At 39.4% G+C, this 18796-nt stretch overlaps 2 protein-coding genes across 8 annotated transcripts in view; both read right to left on the bottom strand.

The window, feature by feature from the left end:
* Gdpd1 (glycerophosphodiester phosphodiesterase domain containing 1) overlaps window positions 1-7853 on the bottom strand; it is a 47533-nt gene extending 39680 nt beyond the window's left edge. For 2 of the 7 annotated variants that reach the window (XM_046423266.2, XM_046423269.2), the window contains exon 1: window positions 7614-7852. In XM_046423266.2, the coding sequence (XP_046279222.1) occupies window positions 7614-7755 (142 nt within the window). In that variant the 5' untranslated portion in view covers window positions 7756-7852. Of the gene's footprint in view, window positions 1-7613 lie in introns of all 7 variants that reach the window. The other 5 variants (XM_046423272.2, XM_046423267.2, XM_046423273.2 and 2 more) reach the window with 4 other exon arrangements.
* Window positions 7854-9923: 2070 nt separating this feature from the next.
* Smg8 (SMG8 nonsense mediated mRNA decay factor) lies at window positions 9924-16426 on the bottom strand. The gene is made up of 4 exons (XM_046423250.2): window positions 14628-16426; window positions 13297-13442; window positions 12160-13032; window positions 9924-10369 (listed from the first exon to the last, which is right to left on the bottom strand). Exons 1-4 carry the CDS (start codon window positions 16399-16401, stop codon window positions 10172-10174), a joined length of 2991 nt encoding a protein of 996 aa, XP_046279206.1. The 5' UTR covers window positions 16402-16426; the 3' UTR covers window positions 9924-10171.
* Window positions 16427-18796: the final 2370 nt, after the last annotated feature.

The raw sequence follows: 18796 nt of genomic DNA on the forward strand, positions 1-18796 counted from the left end.
CAGGAAAGGAGAAATGTTGCTCAAAAAGAGTCAAAATCCATGCCTATAGTAGCAGCTACTGGGGAGTTGAGGCAAGAAGACCATCTGAGCCCAAGAGTTTGAGACCAGCCTGGGCAAAATAGCAAGACCCAGTCTCATACAAACAAACAAATAAACATGTACAAAGTTTCACAGGAGAAATGACTTTCAGTGATACACCACACAGAAATGATAATTGTAATAAATAATAATATATTGTGTAATATTTCAAAATTGTTGAGATTTTAAATGTTCTCATCCCCTCGTAAATAAGTAAGGTGATACATTTGTTAGTTAACCTGATTTAATCATTTACATTGCAAACATCAAAAATCAAATTGCATCCTATAAATGTATACAATTATTACTTGTCAATTTAAAATGTTTTAACTAAAAAGAGTGTATCAAGGGCTGGGATATAGAACATTTGCCTATGATGTGAAAGGCCCTGGATTCGATCTTGACCAACACACACACACACACACACACACACACACATACATACACACACACACATACTGCACCATAATACATAACATTAGTTTCATTTGCTTTATTGATCATTTAACCAATAAAATAAATAAATCAAGCTGATTACTTAATGCTATTACATGTAAGCCTATCCTCCATTAAAAAATCAATACCTTTAATTCTAAGGTTTATGTTTTAATATTCTAGGATAGTCATCTATATCCTAAGAAGGTTCTTTGAAGGCAAGTATTGGGGGAAACATCTATCCACCACTACCTCTGTAACCACCAAGTACAGGAAAAGTATACACCAGTTGTTAGGTGGGGAAAAGAATGGAAGAAAAATTTTATCCTTTCTCTACTCCCTCACACACTCTTCCTCATAGGAGCAGAAGTGACTTAGGAAAAAGAGTTGCCCATCCATTATTGGTTCAATCCTTTAGAGTCCTTAATTTGGAGCAACCCAAGCTCAAAACAAAATTTATGTTCATCCATACAAAAGTTTGCTGCAGTAGGCACTAACAGTTCAAGGAAAAGGCCATTTTAAAGTTAAGTTTAATTTAGAGAGGGGACTAGAGAGGACCCAAATCCTTCTGTTAGTAATAAATTTAATATTTTGACTTCTGATGCCTGCATTTTATTTCTAAATTGGTTCCAAACTTGGGAGGGAAAGTAAGTAGTACTGTTTATTAACCTTCTCAAATCTCAATAGTAAACCATGTCTCATATATCTTAGACTATTCCACATAGTCATATTCAAGAAATGAATGTTTGCAGCAACTCGGGAGGCTGAGGCAGGAAGATTATAAGTTCAAGGCTAGCCTCAACAATTTAGTGAGGCCCTAAACAACTTAATGAGATCCTGTCTCAAAATAAAAAGTACAAAGGGCTGGAGATGTGGATCACTGGTTCAGCAAAACTAGGTTCAATCCCTGGTACAAACAAACAAACAACAACAACAAAAAACCACACACATATATGTTTGAAATTTGTTTCAAAATAATTTGGGTAAGAATGAGCAAGGATATAGATGAAATGAGACTGGGCAGAAGTTGGTAATTGTTTGCATATGGGTGATGGGCTCATGGATCCTTACTAGTTTTGTATATGTTTGAGATGCACCATTATAAAAAATTTCAAAAGACGCCTATCATTTGACCTTTTGGTTTGGGGAAAAGACATTTAAAAAAAGGACAGAAATTCAGTATTCCAAAATAAATTCCCCTACAGTCAACATAATTTTTACTACTAACATTTACATTCCAAGTCTATTTATGTCTTTTGTCTGTTTTCCAAATTAATTTTAATTATAATCCATTCAAACCTAAAAACTTAAGCATGCAAACATTATTGATATTTTTAACCTACTGTATAAGTTTATTAGTCATTATGAGAATATTAAAAAGGTGGTCAAAGATATTAATAATTAACAGAAGGGCTGGTGTTGTAGCTCAGTGGTAGAGCTAGCCTAGCATGTGTGAGGCACTGGGTTCAATCCTCAGCACCACATAAAAATAAACAAATAAAATAAAGGCATTCTGTCCATCTATATCTACATTTTTTTTAATTAACAGAAGCCAAAGTATGTTTAGCACTTCATATATTTCATTATAATTCTCACAACCACCCAATGGGGTTAATATTAAATATCTTCAGAAAAAAATTGCCTAAGATCATACATACAACCAATAAGGGGAACCAGGATCCAATCACAAGCAGTATAATTTCAGAGTCCATCACTTTACTACTATGTTTCAGTTTTTATGTTACCATTCAATTTTATTTCAGCTTTAGAGGTAAATTATCCATCTTGGTCTTGTTCACATGTTTTTCTATTTGTTTGTAAAGCCACAAGATAATTCCACAGTGATGCTCATAAATTACTCAGACTCATATGGTGAAAGCCTAGAGAGTAACAAAGGGATTAATTAACAAGTATGATATTCTTCTCCAAGGAATTATTTGGTGGCAGCTAGTCTCAAGAGATGGTTTGAGTTCCTTTCTTTCCAATAATCGTCACATAATTAACAGAAGCAGTCTTGTCTTTAAATTTTTGTTTCTCCCAATAAACAATCTTACACAATTTTGGCCTCTGCAAATAACCATTCTACATACAAACAAATTTTTATTTTATTTTACCTTATTAATTAATTTATTTATTTTGCAGTACTAGGGATTGAACCCAGGGACCTTCTACCACTGAGTTGCATCCCCAGTCCTTTTGTTATATGGTCATTATTGGGGAAAAAATACACATATATAAGTATATATATAATATACACACAAGTATACATATACATAATACATATGTATATATAACATATTATATAAGTATATTTAAATATATGGCCATCACTAAAAATAAGTACATCTTCATTTACTAAAGTGTGCTTTATTAAGCAGGGTATTAATATTAAGCAAATGATAAATTACTTTGTTGCTAATAAGCCGTCAATAGGAATGAATGAGCCAAGTGAGGAAGAGTTCCCTGGCAATAAGATTGAAGGAACAAGAGCTGAAAAGAATAAATGCTGTGATGTGGAACATGCTTCAGGTGAAAATGCAGAATGCTACTTCCAGTGACACTCAAACTGATGCTTCAATTTTCTTCTTGCATAACCAATTAAAGTCTGGAACCCAGAAGAAGCCGAATATGTCCAAGAGTAATCCTTACTCTCAAACTATCACCTACCAAATCAATCTGTGGTAGAAAGCCCTGAATGTACTCTGCCTTTAGACCAACGTTAAAAGATGAAGAAAGGAGGGGATTAGATCAGTTGGTGATACTTTTTAATTCTTTGGCCACTTAGCCCTAGTTAACAGAGAGAGTGTTTACTTTAAATTATTTCCTTGCTATCCTTGTTTCTCTATTTCCCAGCCCCAAATTTCTTACAATTAACACAATTTACTTATGCAGCTAGAAAAATATATCTTAGAATATTAATAAAATTCATAACTTCATAGTATGATGAAAATGGTCTTTGAGACTACTGCCTACCCTCCATTTAATCCAGGGGTTTATCTTTGGCCCTATTGAAATTCTTTTATATATGTGATTTTTTTTTTCTTTTCTGTGCTGTACCACTGAGCCACATCTCCATTCTGGTCCTACTGGTATTTTCATCAATTAAACAACAACAACAACAAAAATCTAGCACTAAGTAGGTAATTAGCAGACAATTAACTGTTATTTTTATTATATGCCAAGCTGTGTATAAAGGCTAGAGCCACAAGAATTAACGGATCTAATCCCTGTCTGTGAGGAACTCATGGTCTAGCAAGGGAAAAAGATCTATTAACAGATCCTATTGCAATATTATATATGCTTGAAAGAAGTAACAAAGCCTACAACATTTAACTTTTGAAACAGAGTGTTTTCCACTTTCAAGGACAATCTTAGTAAAAGGCAAAAGCATTACTTAAAACTCTGAAAACAGCCAGGTGTGGTGGTGCACTCCTGTAATCCCAGCTACTTAGGAGGCTGAGACAGGAGGAATGCAAGTTCAAGTCCAGCCTCAGCAATTTAGCTCAAAATAAAAAGTAAAGGGGCTGGGGTTGTGGCTCAGTGGCAGAGCACTTGCCTCGCACATGTGAGGCACTGGGTTCGATCCTCAGCACCACATAAAAATGAATAAACAAAATAAAGATATTGCATCCATCTATAAACTAAAAAATATTTTTAAAAATAAATAAAAATAAAAAATAAAAGTAAAAAGGGCTGGGGATGTGGCTTAGTGGCAAAGTACCCTGGGTTAAATCGCCAGTACAACAGAACAAACAACAACAACAACAACAAAAAAATACTTCGAAAACAATTTTAGGGTGCTATTATTCCTTCTCAATCAACTGCAGAATTCAATTATGGAATTCAATGTATAAGCTAACTTATGTTTCTAAACAATGTCACAGGATTTTGTTGCTGTTTTGTTTTATGTTGCATTTTGTGGTGCTGGGGATTAAACCCAGCTTTTTGCAACCATGAGCTACATTTCTAGCTAATTTTTAGCAGTTTTAAAAGTGTTTTCTACACTGGGCAGAGTGGCATACCCCTATATTCCCAGCTATTGGGGAGGCTGAGGCAGGAGAATGGGAATTCAAGGCCAGACTGGAGGATGGAAGGGATGAGAGTGTAGCTCAATGATAGAGTGGTCCTGGATTCAATCCCAGTAGCTAAGTTTTAAAAAAAATGAATAAAAGTGCTTTTTATATACATCATCATAACAATACAAAGAGGTAAGCAAGGCAAATAGTTCTCATTTTACAGAAAAGTACACTAAGGCTTGTTCTAATTACTAGTAAATTCAGAATCTGATTCAGGTGGTTTAATTCTTTATCATAATGCTTTTGTAGTACACATAAAGTAGTAGACATTAGAGCTTCCAGTTATACCAGTCCAGGTGCATATACTTTATATACACAGAATACTCAATGTTTCAATACTGGAATGGCCATATATCTGGATAACAAAAAATATTAGGTATTTGCAGTTAAGGAACAGAGAATAAGCACAAATGTGAGCAATTTGCAGAGACAAGTGAATGCTATCATCAGTGTCCAAGACAAAAATTGAAGGAATTAAGAGAAGACTATTGGGCTGGGTTGTGGCTCAGTGGTAGAGTGCTTGCCTGGCACTGGGTTCGATTCTCAGCACCACATAAAAATAAATAAATGAAGTATAAAAATTTTTTTAAACGAGGAGAATATGTCTGTCCATCTCTCTTTTTGGTACTGGAGACTGAACCCAGGGATACTTTACCACTGAGCTACATTCCCTGACACTTTTTATTTTTTTATTTCAAGACAGGGTCTCACTAAATTGGTGAGGATCTCATTAAATTGTTGAGGTTGGTCTCGAACCAATCCACCTGCCTCAAACTATGTCTCTTATTTGCCAGAGACTTAACATCTTGATTTATAAAGAATGTTGTAGTAATTATTTCCTGTTCTAATCTTGATTCAATGGTATTATTTGGAATACATATTCAATACAAGTGTATTAAGCTAACATACAGGAACTTAATACAGTTCTGGGGAACCATCACACCAGCAAAACAGATTTTTGAGTTTGCAGATGTTTAATAAGATTCCTATGAAATGTTGTTAGATTTTTGAGCATCAAATACTGTCCACACATTTGCAAATAATAAATGGAAATTTTTTATAAAAGGATATTGAAATGACTTAATATTCAGGGAGAAAATATGTTATAAGTATTTCCAACAGTGAGAATTTAAGGTCTAGCTTATCCTGAATTTGATAATTGCTGTGATGTTCTAGCATGCATAATTAATATGCATTTCTTTCTCTTTTTTAAAAAAAATTTTGTAGTTGTGTATAGACAGAATGCCTTTATTTTATTTATTTTTATGTGGTGCTGAGGATCAAACCCAGTGCCTCACATGGGCTAGGCAAGTGCTCTACACTGAGCCACAACCTCAGCCCAAATGACCTTTATTTTATTTTAAATATTTATTTTTTAGTTATAGGTGGACACAATATCTTTATCTTATTTTTATGTGGTGAGGGATCGAACCCTGTGCCTCATGCATGGTAGATGAGCGCTGGTAGATTAAGACCCCAGCCCTGGTCTTAATTTTAATTTAGAAGAAATACATGTTAGGGCTAGAGCTGGAGCTCAGTGGCAGAGCACTTGCCTAGCATTTGTGAGGCTCTGGGTTCGATCCTTAGCACCACATAAAAATAAAAAAATAAAATAGAGGCATTGTGTCCATCTATAACTAAAAAATATATATAATTAAGATCATTCATAATGACAGCTTAGATGGCTTTTTAAGCATCTAGGTTTTGGTTTTGATTTGGGGTTTTTAGTTAAGGACACCTTTTGTAAATTAGTAAACACAACTGCAGTCTATATTGCGGATCCCCAGAATTGGACTATTATTACCATTGAAAATGCTTCTAAGGCAACAACTTGAACAGTAAAAGTTGGTCCTTGATTCCAATGGTTAAAAGCACAGTAGTAATTATGTCATCCTACAATTTAACCAGTTAAACCAAATAAGCAATATCATGACATTTAGCCATCAACTCTTTACATTGTGAAGTCCTAAAATTTACCATTACACTGAAATTTCAAGCAATTTTAACCCTGTGTTACACCTATCCCTAAAGGAAAGTTAAAAGCAATTAAAATAATCCAATTTCACTACATATTATACATTATGCTTGAAATGCAATGTAGTCATATTATTACACAATGTTGAAGAGGCAAAGATGTGGCCTGTTTTCTGGGCAATAGGTGGACTACCTACCTAGGATCCTTAAAGCAAGATACTCTTCCAAAATACCCAATCTTTGTTTTCTTTAAACAACACTATCGTATCATAAACCAAAATGATTTTGTCTTTAGAAAATCCACGTGTCATTCTGAGATGCAAGGTGGTGCTTAAAAAAAAAAAAAAAAAAAAAAAAACAGGTGCAAGGTTTGGATCCCTGGAGACCAGGACACTCCATATCCCTGTCCTATTCAGCCCCCGCTCTAATTGTGACCTTGGGAAATATCCCAGGATCTGGGACTCGGTTTCTCTTTTTAATTATGAGGGCTAAATTATAAATGAGTGGGGATGGGACCAGCCCTCAGGCACCGTAGACAACCGGGTTGAATCTCGCTCCAGGTACACGCTGATCCTCGGCCTTGCTTGTGGACCCAGCTCTCCCCAAGCGCTCAGCCATCGGCTTGCTGGTAGCATTGTTCCCGGTTCCCCGCCATGGGTACCCCAGGATTTGCACGGCGCTTCCCTCTTTGTGCCTTGCTGCCATGAAGGGACCTTGTGATAGTCCTCCCATCAGCTAAGAAACGATCCATCTACCCTTTATTTTCATCTTGATCTTTCTCCCCTCAGAGAACCCCTGACACCGCTACACTCCAAAGACCCCCGCCGGGGCTCTGCCACGAGACCCCCCTCCTTCCCTCCCTTCAGGAGAACTTCCCTTTACACCGCCTTCGCCATCGAAGGAGCCTTCTAGTCTCACAGCCCCGTTCTTCCTCAAACTCTCACGGATTTCCATCCGGCTGCCTTTTGCGGAGCTCCAAAGGAGCCTCAGCTCTCTTCAGAAATAAAGCCTCCCCCACCTCCGCCATCAGGTTCTGGGGACCCCTCTCACCTCCACGGTGAGAGATGTGTTTACTGAGGAATCGCTGCTTCTTTCTCTGGTGCAGCAAAGTCGGGTATTTAAGCAACAAGAATGAGGTCACCAAGTACCCTCCTAGGGTGGAGAGAAGGTAAAAAGCCGCGGTGGACGACATCTCAGTCACCGTGTGGGAAGTCACCCACCTCCAGGGCCTCTGAACTCCGCTGCTGCGGTCGCGACGGCTGCGGCGGCTGCTCGAGGTCTGCTCGCCCCCTGCTGGTGCCAAGGGTGTAGCGCAGTTGTTCGTGTCAGCCCACCACGCAGGCGCAGCCCGACCCTATCGTCGGGGCAACAAAGGGACTCCCACACGCAGGCGCGCTCCGGCTGCTAGGTACCAAAGGGCCTGCGAAGGTCCTTAGACCAGCGTCAAGCACCTAGCAGGTGGCGCAACGCGCAGAGATTTGAAGACGCTTCCTACTGAGGCAAAAAGTTGGAAACCTGCCAGCTTCTTTTTTTGGCCTTAGCTGGAGCTAAAAAGGTTGTTCAAAGGGGATCCTCAGGAAACTGACGTATTTGGAAAATCTACATCAAAAGGGAAAGATTCCAGGGCGCCGTCTTAGCCCCTCCTCAAGGAAATGCAATGAATTGCTATCGATTCCTTGTGGGTACTCAAGAAATACTTGTTGATCTGCAAATTCTTTTAAAATAACGAAATTTAGGGCGGAGGATATAGCTCAATGGTAGAGCGCAGCTAGCACAAAGCCCTGGGTTCAAGACCCAGAATCCCCCCAAAATAAAACTTTGGCAAGGTTTTATCACTTCCTAGAAAGGCTGGAATTAAATTCCACAAGGCTCCTACTAGTTTCCTTTACATTCTACACATTCCAAACTACTAAAACACGAATAGCAACATTTCAATGCAAAACAGTTCAAAGCCCAGGGTTTTGTTGTTTTATTTTTTACTTTTCAAGCTCCTGGGGTCAAGCAGTCCTCCTGTAGCTGGGACTATGGGCAAGCGCCACTGAACCCAGATACTCCTGTCTTGTTTGTTTTGGTACCAGGAAATGAACCCAGGGGCCCTTAACCTCTGAGCCACTCTGAGCCACATCCCCAGGCCTTTTTATTTTAATTTTTTAATTTTGAGACACGGTCTCGCCAAGTTGCTTAGGGCCTGGTAAAGTTACTGAGGCTGGCTTTGAATTTGCGATACTCCTGCCTCAACCTCCCAATCCGTCCTACATATTTTCATATATATTATATAGAAATACACACACACACACACACACACACATATATACATATATAAATAATAACAGCTTTAAAAGTAGCAAGATGTGTTAAATACTATTATTTTATACATGTTGAAACTAAAATCGACAATTCTATTGGTCCTGCATTTCAAAATCAACGTGTCTAGGAAAAGATAATTACACTAAAGTTTTGGTAGTCTTTCATATAGTTATTGGTAACATGTCACCAATTAGATGGTGATGTGATGGTAAATCACCATTTGATGCTGGTAAAAGTTACCATGCACTGATGAGATTTGTATCACTTAGCCAATTGTTTCACTGTATAGGAATTTTAGAAGAATATCATGCAATAATATCTTGGATTAAAGTGTTAATTAAATCTTGTGAAGTAGCTCAAGTCTATAATCCCAGTCACCATGGAGGCTGAAACAAAAGGATGCGACCTGTCTCCAAAAGTGGGAAGAGGGGAGGGCAGCTGGGGATGTAGTTCAGTGGTAAAGATCCCCTGGGTTCACGTCCCAGTACCCCCACCCCCCAAAATTAAAAGTTTAGTTAGATAACATTAATTTGAAATATGGTATATGGGAGAGGGGAGGCTGGAGATGAGGCTCAATAGTACAGGTTCAGCTTCCTAGCTTGCAGGTCTTGTGTTCCATCACCCAAATCAGAAAGAAAGGGGGGGGGGGGAGGGAAATCTTATCAGTCTAAGAATGAAATAATAAGAACAAAAACATCTAATAAGGTATTAGAATTATGAGACAAACAAATGTGTTGTTTTTGCAATCAGTCTTCATATTATGGATCACCTAACTTTATTATTTATTTATTTATTTGCAGCACTGGGGATCAAACCCAGGGCCTCCTGCATGCCAGGAAAATGATCTACAATTCAGCCACATCCCCAGTTCCCCAGTCCTTATTTTGGAAATAATTTCTGGAATTTTTTTTTTTCCTGGAGCAGTGTCTTAAGGATAATCCTGGTTAAAATATAATTTTAGCAAAAATAGTTTTGGCTCAACATGGTTATGCAATATTCAGTTATGATAGAAATATGTATTATCATGGACAGTGAAACAGAAACAAGAGAAAACAGAGGTATCAACATGTATTTTATGGCTTTTTTCTAGAACATCAAATTTTTATTAGCAAGAATAACCCCATTTAAAATAAATATCAACAAAATAACGAAACAGTAGAACAATTATTGTCCAAATACTGAACTCCTATAACCAAAACAGTTTGGGTTTTGGAAACAGTGTACACATACTTAAAAAAGAATCCCCCACATAGTAAAAACAAAACCAGCTTAAGTTTAGGACTGAACTGGCTGGAAAATTCTTATTGTGTCACTGCTTTAAGAACCCCACGGAGCACCTTATAGCTCATTAACTGCACATTTTCCTTAGGAGGGAAACAAGGTCCTCTCTCAGTCACATATGCATAAGGAAATCTCAAAACCCAAAGGCCATCTGGTGGGAGGGTGATTTCTTGTTTTTCTGGATAAAATACTGGACATGGTGGTGGACCTGGTTGAACCTGAAAAACATAATATAATTATTTTTTGTTTCTCAAGAAACACCAAAAAAGATAAGTATTTCCAAAAAATGATAGGTTCAAAGAGCATGTAAGAGGCAGATGTAGATGCATATGCAGATGTAATCGCAGTCATGCAGAAGTTTGGGTCAGGGTAGCAAATTTGAGTCCAGTTTCAGTAACCTAGTGAGACCATGCCTCAAAATCAAAGTTTCAGCCTGGTGTAGTGGCACATGCCTGTAATCCCAGCAGCTTGGGAGGCTAAGACAGAAGGATACCAAGTTCAAAGCCAGCCTCAATAAAAGTGAGGTGCTAAGCAACTCAGTGAGACCCCTGTCTCTAATAAAATATAAAATAAAGCTGGGGATATGGCTCAGTGGGTTGGGTGTCCCTGAGTACATTCCCCAGCACTGCCCTCCCCCAACACACATACACAAAAAGTTGAGAAACAAAGAAGTGTCATCCCTGTCCTCTCTGAGGGCCTACTCACTCCCTTGAGGGTGCCCCCACCGATTACTTTCTTCTTTCTTTCTAATAAACTTAGACGTACTTTTTAAGTCTTATATTTTGCTTGAAATCCCCTAATGCAAGAGCACAACAGGGAGAATACACTTCAATCTCTGGTAAAATCTTATTGCTCTCCATTATCACATATAAGATTAGGCAGAAAGGAACTGGGATTAGTGGTAGAGTACATGCTTAGCATGTGCAAGGCCCTGGGTTTAGCTCCGAGCACACACACCTAATAAATAAATAAAAAGAGATTAAGCAGATATGAGTACACACCTAATTCATATTTAATATTACATTATTTATTCTCAAATATTATCCTGATATTTCTACTGAGTTTTTAACTTCAAGCTCTATTTTTGAACCAAATTATGTGAACTAATGGAATAAACTAATTGAAATACCTAGCATTTTCCAGTTACCATAAGAATCGATAAAATAAAATGCCACAATTTCTATTTTTAATTTTTTTTCTTTTTAAAAGAAAAGGTTTCATTATGTTGTCCTGGCTGGCTCCAAACTCTTAGGTTCAGGTGATTCTCTTGCCTCAGCCTCCCTAGTAGGTACAGGCATGATCCATTCTGCTGGGCTCCCACAATTTCTCGTTTAAGAAACAGAATATCAGGGCTGGAATTGTGGCTCAGTGGTAGAGTGCTTGCCTAGCACATGTAAGGCCCTGGGTTTAATCCTCAGCACCACATAAAAATAAATTAGGACTGGGGCTGTGGCTCAGCAGCAGCACACTTGCCTGGCATGGGTGAGGCACTGGGTTTGATTCTCAGCACCACAAATAAATAAATAAAATAAATATATAAAGGTCTATCAACAATTTAAAAATATATATATTTTAAAAAATTAACTAAATAAAGGTATTGTGTCCATTACAACTAAAAATTAAAAAATAAAAAAGAAACAGAATATTAAGCCAAGCAAGGTGGCACATGCCTGTAACCCCAATAACTCAGGAGGCTAAGGCAGGAGGATCACAAGTTCAAGGCCAGCCTCAGCAACTTAGCAACATCCTAAGCAACTTAGGAAGATCCTGTCTCAAAATAAAAACTAAAATGGACTGGGGATATAGCTTAGTTGTAAAGCTCCCCTGGGTTCAATCCCAGTATTAAAAAAAAAAAAAAAGGTAAAAAAGGTACTTATATTTAAAATATTTGTTTAATGAAATAATTTTGATATTATATAGTATTTTAAAAAAATAATCAAAACAAGCATCAATATATATATATATATTTTTTTTTTTTTTTGAGGGCAGGGAGGGTTGCACTTCTTACCTGAGGCATTAGTATTATCTGCAAAGGAGCATCAGGAACCACAACAAAAAGCCTCATAAGTTGAGCATAATGTGGTTTTAGCCCTCTACCCTGAGATGATGACAGAATATATAAGGGCATATCACTATTTAGGGCTTTTAAAGCTGACTCCTTTGGCCCACTACCCATCACTTTCATTATTTTGTCAGGTCCCGAGCACATGAATCTTCGACCTCGAGAGTCTTCATATTCAAAGCCCACAAAAGCTCGAGCTATGTCATCTCGGCGCCTTCCTCTTCCCATTACAACTGCACTTCTCTTTCCAGGAATAGCTTTATTTGGAGCAGGCCAAGAATTTGTGTCTAAGTCGCCTTCATCTTCAGCTCTAGTCCTGATGACAATATCCCAAGGCATAAGATAGTTTGTTCCTGGAATGAAGCCCTGTTGATCCAAACCTGTATGAAAGTTATAAGACTTAGCAGGGCCCAGTTTAACCAAAGACCAGCTGGAGAATTTGGGTAGGAGACCTTTTGGGCAATTTGAATGTAGCATGCCTGGGAGATACTCAACTGTGGATGCCTGTCGATCTACCAAGTTTGGTCTCTTCTCAGATTTTACTTCTCCTTGCCCATGAACTTCCGGATTGTCTCCTCCTGCTTGGGGATCAGCTGGATAGGTACCTAAACTATCTGTGGATTGGCCCAAACTCAAAGCTAAACTCAGACTTGTGCTCTCTCCTTGAGTTTGAGGTTCTTTTTCTTTAAGTTTATCAGAATCTGAATCTGGAGGAGCAGGAGAGGATTCATTTTTGGCAGGGGCAGGATCTGGAGTACTGGGTTCAAATACTGGGAAATTGATATGATCCAATTTTCCACAACATTTTTCTTCCAGAAGCTATAGAAGGGGGAAAAAAAAAAAGTCCTGTAAATTTTTAATTTAAAATAACATTCTTCACCCTAACAAGTTAAGATCCATCAATATGTGATAAGTACATGTAAAGAACCTGCTCTTGTTTACATATCATGCTGCAGTTCTGTTTTTCTAAGTATTCTGCTTCTGAAAATATGTATTTTTATTCAGATATTTAACAAAAAAAAGAAGAAGAAGAAGAAAAGAAAAAAAGTCAGAGGAGAGGAAGAAGAAAAAAATGAAGTCTACCTGATAAAAGTCATAGTTAGCTGCCTTGATATCAAAGGGATCATCTCGAGGTGCCTGTTTCCTTCCACAGTTACATGCACCAGTAGATCGAGCTCGGCTATTGTGATACAGAACAGGAGGGTTTCTATCAGCCTCTGGTTTTTCTCCTGGAAAACAGAACAGTCACTATAATTTCATAAACATGGGCAGAATCAAGGTTCCTTTGCATTCTATAACATGGAGCCCCCAAATTCTCCAAATAGTTCTTTGGAAATAAGAACATACACACACTCACTTTGACTAAATAATAGAAGAAGTGTAAGCTACATAAAATATATTTTTAGTCTTGTTTTTTGTGGTGCTGGGAATGATACCTAGGGCCTTTTGCATGCTATACAAGCAATCTACCACTGAGCTACATTCCCAGTCCTAATTTAAAATTCCGAGTTTCTCAGTTTTTTCCTCTACTGTCACAATTACAATGACTTAACACTTCACTGTATTCATTTTAATGCAAAAAATACTCCAAAATAAAAAATTTAATACAAAAAAATCTGAAGCTGGGCTGGGGTTGTGGTTCAGCGATAGAGCACTTGCCCTGCACCTGTGAGGCACTGGGTTTGATCCCTAGCACCATATAAAAAATAAAAAATAGAGATTGTAGCTCAGTGGTAAAGCGATTGCCTCCCAGGTGTGAGGCCCTGGGTTTGATCCTCAGCACCACATAAAAATAAATAAATAAAGATACTGTGTCCATCTTCAACTAAAATAATTTTTAAATGATAAATAAAAATTTAAAATAAACAAAATAAAGGTATTCTGTCAATCTAACATATACATGTATGTGTGTGTATGTATATGTATGTGTGTGTGTGTGTGTGTGTGTGTGTGTGTATATATATATATATAAAACATCTAAAGCCAGATGCAGTGGCACACGCTTGTAATCCCAGTAGCTTGGGAGGCTGAGACAAGAGGATTACAGGTTCAAAGCCAGCCTGAGCAACAGAGAGGTGCTAAGCAGCTCAGTGAGACCTTGTTTCCAAATAAAATACAAAATAGGGCTGGGGATGTGGCTCAGTGGCCAAGTGCCCCTGAGTTCAATCCCTGGCACACCACCCCCCAAAAATCTGAAGCTTTGTACTACTTAATAATTATCATAAGGAAAATAAGAAATTAATCATGGCTGATATTTCCATTTCCAGCAGGAGATAAAACTTACAGCTGATTCACCTACATTTCTACAGGGCTCTTTAAAAAATATGAATACATAGTAAATAAACCACCTGAAACAAGAATAAAAACATAGCTCAAAGTTTTGATTTCAAAATGCTGAAAAAAAATTTGGCTACCTGATTTAGGTAATGAGTGAAATTTATGTACACAGTGTTGATCAGTTAAACTCCTCTCCTCACAGAGCTGATGGCCATTGCTCCAAAATTTGTAGCAGTCCTCATGCAATTGCATGGCATATTTATGAAAGGCTGGACCTCTAGCATGTTGACTGTATACTCGAAGAGCCTGGGCAAGTTGATTCTTATGGACAGTCATTGTATAATTGTGAGGCAAATTTGACTGGTAGGCACTATGAGCCATGGGTAAAGCTTTTTGGCACCGATTTTCTGAGAATTTTGTGTCAATATCCAAAAAACCTTCCAAGACTTTAATACTGCTTAAAATCTTTGATGTTAACTCCCCAGTGGGTGATCCCAAGTCCTCTTCTTTTCCATCAATAGCCACTTCATAGAGTTTTGCAGCTGCTGAGATCCACTTCTGATAAGTGGGAAGCTCAAAATGAGAAGGTTGTGGGTTCCTCCCCACACTGTCATCAAAACCTTTCTTGCTTAGGACCAATTCCACATGTTGCCAAAGGAATTCTCGAAGAGTGAAATCCACTAGCTGGCCTGAAGAACTAGAAGCACTGCTATCAATGTGGAAGGAAAGTTGTTGTCGGCTATGCTGCCTCATCACCTGATATCGCCTAGGCCCAGAAAGGGGTGCAGGCACCAGCAAAGATTCAGAGTCTTTCACTGTACAATGACTCCTTAGTTGGTCCAGCAACATACCTACTGGGTCTTCTTCCTGGCTGCCAGGGACTATGTACACAAAAGCTTGATTGGCAGGTACAGTAAAGAGGCAGTTGATACTTTGATTAGTCAAGACTCGACTCTTACGGAAGATTCTATAGATCTGATCCTCCAGGGCATGCTGCAGTCTTCTTTTGGGAGAATGCTTCTTGGGCTTGTCTGGATGAGCTGTGTCTTGGTTTCGAGGGGGTTCTACCTTGAGTGCTCCATTGAGTTGAAAGAGGAAAAGAAGTCTGGGTGGACAAGGTCGGCAGTTTAGCTTCCAGTCTTTGCCAACTGGACAATCCTTAATGGCTGCTTTGAGGAGGGGCAGTACTTTCTGTCTTAGCCCATCCAGTGCTCTGAATACTCGATCATAAGTTATATCAAAAGAACAAGTGGGATGGACAAGGAGCAAGATGTGACAGACGGAGAAAAGGTAAAGGAGACTGAGGCATTGTAACTTCTCCTGATGCTTCCAGAACTCATGTGCTTCTGCATGAGGTAAAGAGAGGCCTCCTCCAGCTTCCCCACTCTGAAGAGCCCGACAAGCCCGCAAAAGCTGGGAATTGTCACAGATAGAAGTGAGAAGAAGATACAGAACTTTGCTTTCCTGATTGTAATAGGCCTGCAGAAGGCTGAAGTCCTGAGAACCTGGCTCAGTTCGGTTGCCTTCCACCGCGGCTACACCTCCTCGAACAGGATCCCCGGCTGCAGCCTCTGGGTCCCCGGCTCTTCCAGCTGCCAGCACACCTGCTTCGCCGACAGCACCAGTTTCGGTCTTGGTTCCAGGTCCCGGATCCCCGGGGTCTTGGTGGCGAAAGAGGGGGAAAACCTGTCGGTCGCACACCGTATTCACAAGAGAGAACTTCTCGGAATTCAGGCGCAGAGCTGTCTTGCCAAAGATTCCCACTACGCAGATCTCATCCTCTCGCCAAGGAGGCTCCGGTGCGCCAGCCGCGTTCCCTCCGCCTTCGGGAGGGGACCCTCCGGGACTTTCAGAGCCCATCCAGGCTGAGGCTCCCATTAGAAGCTCTCGTAAACTGACAGGACCCGCCATGGTGGAGCGTCTTCTTTCAACTCCTTCCGGTCCTCCCAGTAAACCCAACCGGCTCCCGTCCAACGGCGAAATAGTTCTTCCGCTGACTCTATTCTTGCTCCTCTCTCACTTTGGTTCCGCCGCCTGCTGCTCCTTTTTTATGCCGTGGTGTTCCCAAATTCTACATTTCCTCAATTTGAGACCGTAACTCGAAATTTCTTTAATTTGAATTGAGATGTAAAGAAGACAATTGGAGGCAGTTCGCATTTCAAAGAATACAAAACTCTACTAAAGAAGAGTGTCAAGGGGCTGGGTTTATGGCTCAGAGGTGTGCTCGCATAGCATGCTTGAGGCACTGAGTTCATCCTCAGCACCTCATAAATGTAAAATATATTGTGTCCACTTAAAACTGAAAAAATAAATATTAAAGAAAAAAAAGAGTGTCAAATGATTTCTAGCAGTAGCAAAGGTGTTCAGCTGGGCTCGGAGCACGGCCTGAAGTGCCACCCTTAGACTGAAACCTGAGGATCACTTGATCCCAGGAGTTCGGGGCCAGCTCGGTCAACAAAGGGAGAGACCTCGTCAGGAAGGAAGGGGTCTGGGAAGGACGAAGGGTGTGTGTGTGTGTGGGGGGGGGGGGGTTGAGGGAGAAAGAAATTGGGGAGGTAGGGGTTGGGGATTTAGCTCTGTGCGATTGCCTAGCACTCTCAACCTCGGGGTGGAGGGATGAGGGAGGGAAGGAGAAAGGGAGGGAGGACTTCATTTTATGGAAACTTACTACCCAAGATGTAGAATTGCCAGGCGAGATGACGCACGCCTGTGATCCCAGCGATGCTGGAGGCTGAGAAAGGAGGATCTCAAATTCAAACGCCAGCCTCAGCAATTCATCGAGGCCCTAAGCAATTTAGGGGGACCCTGCCCTTATATAAAATATTTTAAAAGGGCTGGGATATGGCTTAGAGGTTGAGCGCACCTAAATTCAATCTCCAGTACGGGGCGGGGGGTATGTAGAATTGCCACCCCCCCACACCCAGACCTATGCATTTTGGCCCAATCTAGATGAGTTTATACACTTTACAGTTTAAGAATCACCACTCTAGAAGCATCTTTCAAAGCAAGGTGAAAGGAGGAATTAGTTCATATCAAAGGAAAAGAAACCAGTGATTTTTGAAACATTTGTGGAGAAAAGCTTAAAATAATTTCTCAGACTTGGAAGAATATGTACTAAAATGTTAGCTGTGGTGGGATTTGTTTATTAGTTTATTTATTTATTTATTTTGCGGTTCTGAGGATTAAACCAAGGGCCTCATGCATACTATACCACTGAGCTACACCCCCAGACCTGCCTTTTTTCCCCAAGGGAGGAAGTGTCTCACTATGTTGCCCAGGCTGTTAGTTATTTAACAAACAGTTTTTGTTGTTGTTACTGCTGGGTCTGTGTGTGTGTGTGTGTGTGTGTGTGTGTGTGACTAAGAATTGAACCCAGGGACTCCAGCACTAAGCTACATCCCCAGCCAAATTTTATTTGTTTATTTGAGACAAGGTCTTGCTGAATTGCTTTGAGCCTTACTAAATTGCTGAGGCTGGCCTTGAGTTTGAGATCCTTCTGGCTCAGCCTCCCAAGTGGCTGAGATTACAAGTGTGTGCCACCAATCCCAGCCCGGTCCTGGAATTGAACCCAGGGCCTCATGCATGCTAGGCTAGTATGCTATACTACTGAACTATATTCCCAGCCCCAATTCATTTTTAGTTATTTATTTATTGATTTTTGTGGTCCTGGGGATTGAACCCAGGGGCTCTCTACTCTTGAGCCACATCCCCAGCTCTTTTTATTTTTTGAGACAGAGGCTCACTAAATTGACAAAGCTGGACTAGGAATTTGTGATCCTCCTGTGTCAGCCTCCCCAGTAACTTGGGATTACAGGCATGGGCTACTTCGACTGCCCCATCCCCTGCTGTTTTTGCTTCTACATATCCAAATCCTTTCTTTGAAGTAACATGAAAAATTCTGTATGTTTATTCAAATAAATTAAGTTGTGATTCTCACCTTGTAGATTATTCGAGATGTTCAGTATGTGACTTGTTCACATAAGATCATTTTAAAATTCTTTGATTTATAAATCCAGCAAAAATGTAGTATATAGTATATTAACTACACACATGAATATATACAGGTTTTCCCAAGTAAATAAGATAGTTAAGACACTCTTAAAGAAAATAGGAGCAACAGAAAGTCTCATACTTTACTGAGAAGACTGTGGGTTAGTACTAACACTTGGGAAACCAGTTTGGAAGTATCTAAAAAAATGAAAAATATGTACACTTTATAATCTAGCAGTTTCATCCCTTGATAGCTATACTAGAATAACACTTGTACATACGTACATGTTCAAGAACATTCATAATGGCATATGTG

Source organism: Marmota monax, unplaced genomic scaffold (genome assembly GCF_021218885.2).
Source record: "Marmota monax isolate L192 unplaced genomic scaffold, Marmota_monax_Labrador192_F-V1.1 WCK01_AAM20220418_F8-fsc00171, whole genome shotgun sequence".
NCBI classification, from domain to species: Eukaryota; Metazoa; Chordata; class Mammalia; order Rodentia; family Sciuridae; genus Marmota; species Marmota monax.